This window comes from Herpailurus yagouaroundi, unplaced genomic scaffold (genome assembly GCF_014898765.1).
Source record: "Herpailurus yagouaroundi ecotype Mexico unplaced genomic scaffold, PumYag 108269, whole genome shotgun sequence".
Lineage (NCBI taxonomy): Eukaryota > Metazoa > Chordata > Mammalia > Carnivora > Felidae > Herpailurus > Herpailurus yagouaroundi.
In genome coordinates, this window is record NW_024421662.1 from 2,047 (window position 1) to 13,231 (window position 11,185).

Sequence of the window (11,185 nt, forward strand, 5' to 3'; positions counted from 1 at the left end):
GAATTTAAAGACGGTGTGCTTCTGGGTAACGCGAGGCTCTGAATGCCAAAGCTTCTGGATGATACTAGTTGGGTAACTGGCTACTGGGATTGCGAAATCTTCCTCTGTGCTTCGGGAATTCCCACGCGGGGGCCGCTACCAATCTCGGTTCTGTTTTCCCTCCCAGCGCCCTCGGCGGACTCGGGCCGCCTCGGGTGGGCCGCAACCTCAGTCGAGGTCACCTGAAGCAGCCCGGGGCCAAAGGCGGCCGCGACGGCGCGCGGCCCCACGGCCTCTCCTCCGCTGCGCGGCGGTGTGCTCAGCGACAGAAGGTTCCCGCACCCGGCGAGGACACGCGCCCGCCGCGCGCACGTTTTCTTTCGCTCCCGGCCTCGGCCCAGGCGCGTCGCATCCGGAGGCCGCCAGGAGACGCGGCCCCGGGCGGCTCCGCCATCTCCCGGTACGTCGGGCCTTTCTTGCCGCGCCCGAGAGCGCGCTCTGCTGGCGTCCTCGCTCCGCAGCCCTCAGCCGGGGTGCGCCGGATCCCTGCTTTCCTCTCGGTTGCACACGGGGCGCTAGGACGCCGACGCTCCCGCGGCCCCAGCCTGAGCGCCACCCTCCACTCCGAGCCCTGACGACTAGGGTCAGGTAAGGGCTTTCAGACGGCACGCGTGCTTCCCGCTGGTGGTTTGTCTGCGCTCCTGGGTTACTGCAGGGACCTAACTTCCACAGTTGGATTTCCATCACTGTGGCTGAGAAGTGGGAAAAATTCAGGACTCAGGATTTGCCTGGGACTCTCGCTCACTAACCCCGAGCCCGGCTTCACGCGCCCTCCGTGTTCTTCCATCCTTAAAAGATCTGAGTTATGTCTCTGATGAGAAAATAATTTAGAGCATTTAAGCTTAGACGAGTTCTTTAAAGAATGCCCTGAAGTTCTCCTTCTAAGCTTTCCAAATTCTGGAAATGAGAACTTGTGTTTAGAACTTAGCCGCAAGACAGGATAGTGTTTTTACTGTTTTTGTTTGTTTTTTAGGGAGGGAGGGAGAGAGAGAGAGAGAGGGAGAGAAATTGATTGATTGTTCAAGTATAAACAAACAGCTCAGCTGGCTGAGATGATAACTAATCTTGCAGAAGAAGGTCCTGTTTGCAGTGTTACTAAGAACTTTACCAGAAAGCAAGTGATAGATAGGATGGCCTGACGTGAAAGTAAAGAGAAAAAAAAAAAAAAAAAAAAAAAAGGAAATGGCAATCATCCTATTTTGACTTGTTCACCAGTATTTTAAGTTTCTTCCTCTTCTAAGCGGAGAACATTTGCATCTTTAAACTTTTTATGATGCTCTTATTTTACGAAAATTGTCACAAGTTTGCAGCATGTTTTATAAGTTTCTAAGCTATCAGTTAATTTTTTGTATTGTTTCCCTTAAGAATTTGGCTTGGTTGGTTAAATAGTAATTGAGCATGATTTTATGGTATAGGGCATTATGGTATAGGGTATAGGGTGTGACCTCCTCACAAAGATCTAGTAATAAATGTAAGTTGTATTTACTTCTTATAAATAAGAGGCTTGCTTGTTAAAATTGTTTTCCTCCACAATAGCATTTAAAATTTACATTCCTTTTTCCTCATACCAAAAGCCATGCTTGAGTTTTTGAATGCTATCTTCTTTCTTATCAATTATTAAATTTAAAAAAATGCAACCATAGTTTCTTGCTGCCTACTCTTAACGGGTTTATTTTCCATATTGCTGGAGAACATGTTTTTGGGTCCTTCTTTCAATGATGGAGTATAGATAAAGATTCTTTTTTGGTTTTTTAGCTTTTGAATGTCTGAAAATATGTATCTCACCTTTACTCTTAAATGATAATTTAAATGGGTACTGACAGATTGGCAGGTGTGTCTTCTCTGCCCTTTGAGGATATTATTCCATTGTTTTCAGGCTGGGTGAGGAATTTATACTCTTTAAGAAAATGCTTAGGCTTTATTATTACTTAATATCATTATTTATTAATTCAATACACAACTGACTGATTTATTATTTTATTGTTATTCTTTATCATTTTTAATTATTCTTTATTATTTTAAATTTTTATTCTTTTTTATTCTTTATTTTTTTTTATTGGGGAATCGATATGCATTTATAATTTGGGACCTTATTTTTTTTATTCAATTCCCCCAAATTTTTATTGTGTCTTTCAATATTTTGATCCACACCAGTGTATGTGGCAGGCCTGGAGTTCTGATTTTTTAGAGGAGGTTTCTAGAAGGCTGGCTTCATCCAGGGCCAGAGGGCAGAGATTTCTGAGATCCTTATTCACATAAGGTATAGCGTTTTCCTTGCCCGTGGCTTAATGGAGGGTGTGCTTTCAATTCTCAACCATGCCTGGGGCCCTGGGGCCCTTCTCCACTCCTGCTTTACTCAGCCATTATAGCCCTCACCCTGAAGTGGGTATCTGGTTGTGGTTTCTCTGGGGACAACAGGGCTTCAACTTCCTCTCAATTCTGCTTCTGCAGATGTGCACAGCAGAAGTTGCTCCTAATGCCAGGCTTACTTGTCAGACTGCCATCTTTTCCTGGGTCTTGGACCAGTGATTCCTCACCACTCTGTCAATTTTCTGAATTCTTTGTTTTTTTTTTTTTAAGTTTATTTATTTATTTACTTATTTATTTAGAGAGTGGGGGAGAGGCAGAAAGAGAGAGGGAGAAGAATCCCAAGCAGGGATTTGCACTGCCAGCACAGAGCCTGACGTGGGGCTTGAACTCACGAACCCTGAGATTGTGACCTGAGCTGAAACTAAGAGACAGATGCTTAACTGACTGAGCCACCCAGGCACTCCAATTTTCTGAATTCTTTAAGCAGATGATTTTATGCTTTATGCAGACCCACAACTCTCATTAGAGATGACTCTACTCGGTCTAACTTTAGCCATTGCTTTTCCCTTTCTCCATGTCTTACTCTGAGGAGCTCTCTGCCCCATGCTGTAATGTATAGAGGAAATGAGAGGAATAGAAGTGACTGTGATCTTCAGTGTCAAGTTGTTAATGGTAGTTTTAGCATCATCAGTAATTATTATTTGTTGAGAACCCACCATGCAATAGGTACCATATAATACTTGTATGAAATAGCCCAAGATCTCAGCTCGTATGAATTTTACATTTTAGAGACAAAAGGCTAGGACAAATTTAGAATAGATGTATTTGACCTTTAAATCTTAGGGGAAAACTAGTATAGATTTCTTAAGATTTGTGCTATTTATTACAAAATGGAAAAAAATCAAGTAAATTTTCGTTGCCCCGTACAGTTATATTAAGATGATTTTTTTCAATAACTAATTAAGCAGAAAGACAATGGAATAAATACAGTACCAAACAGTAATCTCATCTCATCTTAACCACCATCAGTTTTAGAGGTGGGTACGATACTAGATCTTTATAGTTTAGTTTAGTCTTTATAGGCTAACTTCCATTGCCGCTGTTTCTGCTCCTCTCATACTCATTATCTTGCTTCCTTTAGTACCTGCTTGTTTTTTATTGTGTACTGGACATTCAACTTGAAACACTGTTTGTAGAAAGAAACTTGAGGCCTAGGATAACGTTACTGTCTTCTGGAGAATATTCTCCTTTGCTTGTGCAGGTACCTGTGAGCACTAGCTATTCCAGAAATCATCTTAATCCATTTTCAGAGACTAAGAATGTCTGAGCCATCCAGATAAATCAGAGCTGTGCTACAATCTACGTGAGGACTTGGTTTCCTCTACTTCAGCCTTACCTTTCCATCCATGATTGGCCTAGACCTTCACCTTTAACTCCCTGCCCTTCAAGCCTGTTAGAAGTGCTATGCAGCCTATCATATGCTTACTGTGTTCAAGGTGATGAAAGACAAGATTCAAAATTTTGGCAGAGAGCTGGAAACTACAAAAAATGACATAGCAGATGGGGAAAAGAATCTAACAGAAATTAAATAAATGAAAATAGCAATAACCAAACATTTAAAAGCAGTGGATGGATTTAATGGTAGATTAAACACAGCTGAAGAAAGAAGAATAAGCTAGAAAATAGATTAGAAGAAAATTTCAAGACTGAAACTTGAAGAGGCAAAATATGGAAAGAACAGCAGAGGAAAAGCCATGGAAAATATAGCTAACGTAGTGCTTAGATGAAAATTTATGGTCTTAAATGAATATATTAGAATGAAGAATGACTGAAAATTAATGAGTAAGCATCTACCTTAAGAAATTAGAGGGGCGCTGTAGCTCCGTCGGTTAAGCGTCTGACTTAGGCTCAGGTCATGAACTCACAGTTCGTGGGTTCCAGCCCCGCATCAGGCTCTGTGCTGACAGCTCAGAGCCTGGAGCCTGCTTCGGATTCTGGTGTCTCCCTCTGTCTCTCTGCCCCTCCCTGGCTCCTACTCTGTCTCTCTCTGTCTCTCAAAAATGAATAAACATTAAAAAAAAAATAAAAAAAAAAAGAAATTAGAATAAGAAGAATAAAATAAAATCTAGAGAAAGCAGAAGGAAGGAAATAGTATTAGAAGAATAGAAATTAGTGAAATAGAAAAGAAATAGAGGATCTATAAACTGAGAAGCTGGTTTTTGAAAACGTTTGTAAAGAATGATAAACCACAGACAGGACAATAAAAAAAGCTGGCACCAATTACTCATCTAAGGAATGAAATAGGGAACCTCACTATAGGACTTACAAACATTAAAATATTAAGAGGATGATATAAGTAGCTGTGTCCATATATTTGCATAATTAAACGAAAACAACAAATTCCTTGAAAAACACAACTTATCAAAGCTGAAAGATGAATAAAAAGAAAATCTGGATAGTTCTGTAGCTGTTAAGCATATTTAATATATTTCACAAAAACAAGAAAAAATGTACAAATAATAACAAAAACTGCAGTCTTAGAAGGTGGCATTGGTGAAAGGAGAGGAAAGGAAATGTGTAGGGTGATTTTACTTCTGAATATAGTTGCAAAAATTCTAAGGAAATATTAGTAAATAAATATATCCAGTAAAATATAAAAAGGGTAATATATCCAGACTAACTTGGATTTCTTCTAAAACTGCAACATTATCTTAACACTAAATCAATTAATGTAATCACCAGTATTAACACAGTAAAGGAGGTAATTCATGTTATTATCTCAGTAGATACAGGAAGAGAAAAAAGTATTTGATAAGATTCAACATTCAGTAATCAAGAAAACAAGGTAAAGGTATAATGATTGGAAAAAAGAAAAAAACAGTATTATATCTGAGTGATGTGATTGTGTACATAGAAGATAAAAATCTACAAACTGGAATTACTAAATCAATTTAGCAGGGTTAATTAGTGCATGGTAAATACATAAAATTTAATTGAAATAAATATATACCACATATAAGTATGTATTATTGTTTTTAAAGCTTAGAAGATCTCAAATGCCTGGGAATAAAGATCACAAAATATGCTCAAGACCTCTGTGCAGAAAACCGTAAGATATTATTGTGATAAATTAAAGAAAAAGCTAAATAAATGGAAAGATGTATGGATTGAAAGATTCATTATTGTAACAATGTCAGTAATTCCCAAACTGACCTACAGATTCATAGTATTGCCATTTAAAATAAACAAGTTTTGTTTTTGAAACGGATAAGATGATTCTGTAATTTATAAGAATATGCAAAATGCCAAGATTAACCAAGCCTCATTTGAAGAAAAACAATAAGCAGGAAGGGCTTGCGCCCCACCCCACCTCCCTGCAGGATATTAAGTTATGTTATATACTTAATGTAGTGATACCAGTACAAGGATAAGACAAACAGACATTGGATCAGAATAGAGAACACTGAAACACACTCACCCCTATGAGGACATGCGATTGTTGACAAAAGTAATATTGTTGACTGTCTCCCCAAAGTGATCTTTTTTTTTTAAATTAAATTTTTTTTTCAACGTTTATTTATTTTTGGGACAGACAGAGACAGAGCATGAACGGGGGAGGGGCAGAGAGAGAGGGAGACACAGAATCGGAAACAGGCTCCAGGCTCTGAGCCATCAGCCCAGAGCCCGACGCGGGGCTCGAACTCACGGACCGTGAGATCGTGACCTGGCTGAAGTCGGACGCTTAACCGACTGCGCCACCCAGGCGCCCCGAAAGTGATCTTTTTAAAAATGGTGCTGGGTCAATTGAATATCCATTTTGGAAATGAAATGGATCCTATCTGCTACCTCAAATATTAATCCCATGTGGTTTATAGGCCTATGAAAGGCAAAGCAATAAAGATTTAGCAATAAAGATTTAGAGTATCTTCATGATAATGTAAAAAATATTTTTTAAACAGGACACAAAAATTACTACAAAGAAACAGAACAGAAAATTTAAGAACATCTGTTTATCAGAAGATTCCAGCAAGCAAGAAGGAAAGCGGCAGAGTGGAAGAAGATACAGGCATACTTTGTTTTATTGCACTTGGCTTTGTTGCACTTTGCAGATAGTGTGTTTTTTACAAACGTGTCTTGTAACCCTGCATTGAGCAAGTCTGTCGCTGCCATCTTTCCAGCAGCATTTGCTCACTTTGTGTCTCTGTGGTACATTTTGGTAGTTCTGGCAATATTATATTCAATATTGTTATTATATTCATTATGTTGATCTGTGCTCAGTGATTATGACTCACTGAAATCTCGGATGATGGTTAGCATTCTTCAACAATGAGCATTTAAAAATTTGTTACTATTTTTTTATGCTTATTTATTTTTGAGAGAGAGAGAAACACAAACACAGTGCAAGTGGGGGAGGGCAGAGAGAGAGAGAGGGAGACACAGAATCCGAAGCAGGCTCCAGGCTCCGAACTGTCAGCATAGAGCCCTACGCAGGGTTTGAACACACGAACTGTGAGATCATGACCTGAGCCAAAGTCGAACACTTAATTGACTGAGCCACCCTGGTGCCCCTAGCAATAAGCATTTTTAAATGAGGTATGTACTTTTTTTTTTTTTTTTTTTTTTTTTTAGACCTTGCATACTTAACAGACTACTGTGTAGTGTGAACATAGCTTTTATATGCACTGGGAAACTAGAGAATTCACTTCAATGGCTGCATTGTGATAGTCACTTTATTATGGCAGAACTTCACCTGCAGTATCTCTGAGGAATGCTTGTATTTGTAACATATGTATCTTCCTTCCATTTCCAGAGTATATGTCTTTATTTATATATAATTTAATATTTATAATAATTATTATAATAGCGACAATCCAATAGAAAACAGTAGGCCAAAAACTGAAACAGGCACATTACAAATGAGGATTCCAAATGATCATATGCAAAGGTGTTCAGGTTCATTATTAGTCCAGGAAATGAAATTTAGACTCGGATGAGATTACACCGCTTACCAGAATAGCTGAAGTTAAAAAGACTGGCAGTGCAAAGTGGTGGCAAGAGAGAGGGCAGTTGGAACTGTCCTCTGGTGCTGATGGGCATGCAAATTATGGGTTATCCATATTATGAAATGCTGTGATCCATTGGGAAAAAATCAGAAACGTCTGTATATATGGATGGAAAAAGATGTCAAGCCATATTGTAAGGTGAGAAGTGAAAATCCAGAATAAGTATGCATGGTATGGCCCCATTTATCTAAAAGAGACAGGAGGGGATGCCGAGCAGTTGCACTGGTGTGGCCGTAAAAAATCTGGCAGCAACAGCTATTAAACTTCCCAGCCAAGTGTGTATTAACATTATTTATATTTTAATTCTCTGTACCTATAAATTATATAGGCCTAGGGCCTTCGTAATCTCTCAGATTCTGTGCATGTGGGAAATTAGTTTTACCCACAAAAAGTTTTCTTCTTAGGGTTAGATTTTTAAAATTGTTTTGTAGAGCTATGGGGCGCCTGGGTGGCGCAGTCGGTTAAGCGTCCGACTTCAGCCAGGTCACGATCTCGCGGTCCGTGAGTTCGAGCCCCGCATCAGGCTCTGGGCTGATGGCTCAGAGCCTGGAGCCTGTTTCCGATTCTGTGTCTCCCTCTCTCTCTGCCCCTCCCCCGTTCATGCTCTGTCTCTCTCTGTCCCAAAAATAAATAAAACGTTGAAAAAAAAATTAAAAAAAAAAATTGTTTTGTAGAGCTAATGTAGTGAGCAGAGGAGTACAGACAGCAGGAACGAGAGAGCCGAATAGAGCCAAAGAGGGATATAGGACCCAGGAGGTGGGCAGAAAGACAGTGCTGGATTCACGGTTATAAACTAGCAGTGGGAGAGAGTGTGCAGACAGCTTTACTCCCCCCCACATCCAGACTGGAGCACTACTTTCTGCACTTACTTTTCTGCAAGGAAGAGAAGGTTCCGATGGTCTGATTGTCCCTCAGCCTAGCCAACCGCCTCGCTCTGCCTGGGGTCCCCAGCATCCCTCCTGTCTGCTAGGAGTAGGTGAAGCATGGGAGCACAGGACCTTTTTCTTTCGGTGAAAGACCATGCTACCCGCTGGAGCTGCAGTCAGTGAACCCTGTTCCAGTGAGAGCTGCAGGCGGGCTCTGTGAGATCTCTAACTCCCAGCGGGCATTGAGGCAGGGAAGAGGCATGCTTAATACAAGAAGGCTTGAAGTGCGTGAGTAGGTGATTGTAAATCCATAGGGTTAATTAAGCCTCGCTCGTGTTAAACCTGCTTGCTTGTTCATTCCTCCATTCATTCATTGACTCATTCTTTCAGCTGAGACATAGTGAGTCTTGCTCTGTACTCTCCCAGATGGTATTGGATCTTGAGGTCATGGCACAGTGGCAGAATGTCTGTGTTGGTGTTGCTGGATGTGGCAGCAACATATCCCCATTCATACATTCCATTTGCCTCTCTGTCATTTCCAGGTAACTCTGTGTGTGCGTGCGCGTGTGCCTTATACCTTACAAAACATTTCTCAAGAACTGGAATCATGATATACTGTCAAACACAGTCACTCATTTGAACCTCTTTTATTTGTAGGTTGAATTACTGGACTGGACAATGTCACATGTTTTGTGGACAGTATGGGTCTTGGGGGCTGTAACCAGCCTCTCCAAGGAAGTGGCCCCTCATCAGACTTCTCTGTCCTGTGACTCCATGGGCATCTGCGAGGGCCACTCCAGATCTTTAAACTCCATCCCTTCAGGACTCACGGCGGCTGTGAGAAGCCTTGACCTCTCCAACAATGAGATCACCTACATTGGCAACAGTGACCTGCAGGGCTGTGTGAACCTCAGGGCTCTGAGGCTGGAGTCTAATGAAATTAACACGATAGAGGAAGATTCTTTTTTTTCCCTGGGGAGTCTCGAACATTTGGACTTATCCTATAATCACATATCTAATTTATCATCCTCGTGGTTCAGGCCCCTTTCTTCCTTGAAGTTCTTAAACTTGCTGGGAAATCCTTACAAATCACTTGGGCAAACACCTCTTTTTTCTCAGCTCACAACTTTGCAAATTCTGAAAGTGGGAAATATTTACAGTTTCACTGCGATTCAGGAAAAGGATTTTGCTGGGCTGACTTTTCTTGAGGAACTTGAGATTGATGCTTCAAATCTCCAGAAGTATGAGCCAGAGAGTTTGAAGTCCATTCAGAACATCAGCCATCTGGCCCTTCGTATGAAACAGCCTGATTTGCTGCTGGAGATTTTTGTAGATCTTTTAAGTTCTGTGGAACATTTGGAACTGAGAGATACTCATTTGAACACTTTACATTTTTCAAAAGCATCCATCAATGAAACAAATACGTCGATTAAAAAGTGGACGTTTAGAAACGTGAAAATCACTGATGGAAGTTTTAGCGAACTTGTAAAACTGTTGAATTACGTTTCTGGAGTGTTAGAAGTAGAGTTTGAGGACTGTACTCTCCATGGGCTTGGCGACTTTGACGTATCTGACATGGGCAAAATTGGAAGTGTAGGTGGGATAGAGACATTAACAGTACGGAGGTTGGTCATTCCATACTTCTACTCGTTTCATGATCTGAGTAGTGTGTATTCACTTACAGAAAGAGTTAAAAGAGTCACAGTAGAAAGCAGTAAGGTGTTTCTGGTTCCTTGTTTACTTTCACGACATTTAAAATCATTAGAATATTTGGATCTCAGTGACAATTTAATGGTTGAAGAATACTTGAGAAATGCAGCCTGTGAGCATGCCTGGCCCCTCCTACAAACCTTAATTTTAAGGCAAAATCGTTTGAAATCATTAGAAAAAACCGGAGAAACTTTGCTTACTCTGAAAAACTTGATTAACCTTGATATTAGTAAGAACAGTTATCTTTCTATGCCTGAAACTTGTCAGTGGCCAGAAAAGTTGAAATATTTGAACTTATCCAACACCAGAATATACAGCTTAACCCGATGCATCCCCTGGACACTGGAAATTTTAGATATTAGCAATAACAATCTCGATTCATTTTCTCTGACTTTGCCACAACTCAAAGAACTTTATATTTCCAGAAATAAGTTGAAGACTCTACCAGATGCCTCCTTCTTACCCACGTTACAGGTCATGAGAATCAGCAGAAATGCAATAAACACTTTCTCTAAGGAGCAACTTGATTCTTTTCAAAGACTGACGACTTTGGAAGCTGGTGGCAACAATTTCATTTGCTCCTGTGAATTCCTGTCTTTCACGCGGGAGCAGCAAGCACTGGCCCAGATCCTGACCGACTGGCCACACAATTACCTGTGTGACTCTCCATTCTATGTGCGGGGCCAGCGGGTTCAGGACACCCATCTCCCAGCTTCTGAATGCCACAGGGCAGCTCTGGTGTCTGTCGTGTGCTGTGTCCTTTTCTTGTTGATCCTGCTCACGGGGGTTCTGTGCCACCGTTTTCATGGGCTGTGGTACCTGAAAATGATGTGGGCTTGGCTCCAGGCCAAAAGGAAGCCCAGGAAAGCTCCCCAGCGGGACCTCTGTTATGACGCCTTTGTGTCTTACAGCGAGCGGGATTCCCACTGGGTGGAGAACCTTATGGTCCAGGAGCTGGAGCACTTCGACCCTCCCTTCAAGTTGTGTCTTCACAAGCGGGACTTCATTCCCGGCAAATGGATTATCGACAACATCATCGACTCCATCGAGAAGAGCCACAAAACCATCTTTGTGCTTTCTGAAAACTTTGTGAAGAGTGAGTGGTGCAAGTATGAGCTGGACTTCTCCCACTTCCGTCTGTTTGATGAGAACAACGATGCTGTCATTCTCATTCTTCTGGAGCCCATTGAGAAAAAG

General features: G+C 41.1%; 1 protein-coding gene across 1 annotated transcript; it reads left to right on the forward strand.

The window, feature by feature from the left end:
* Nucleotides 1-519: 519 nt before the first annotated feature.
* On the forward strand, nt 520-11,179 carry LOC121026463 (toll-like receptor 2; the record flags this gene model as incomplete). The annotated part of the gene is made up of 2 exons (XM_040469310.1): nt 520-627; nt 8,936-11,179. A coding segment is annotated over exon 2 (2,223 nt), but the record flags the coding sequence as incomplete, so codon positions are not given.
* Between the last annotated feature and the right edge of the window lie 6 nt (nt 11,180-11,185).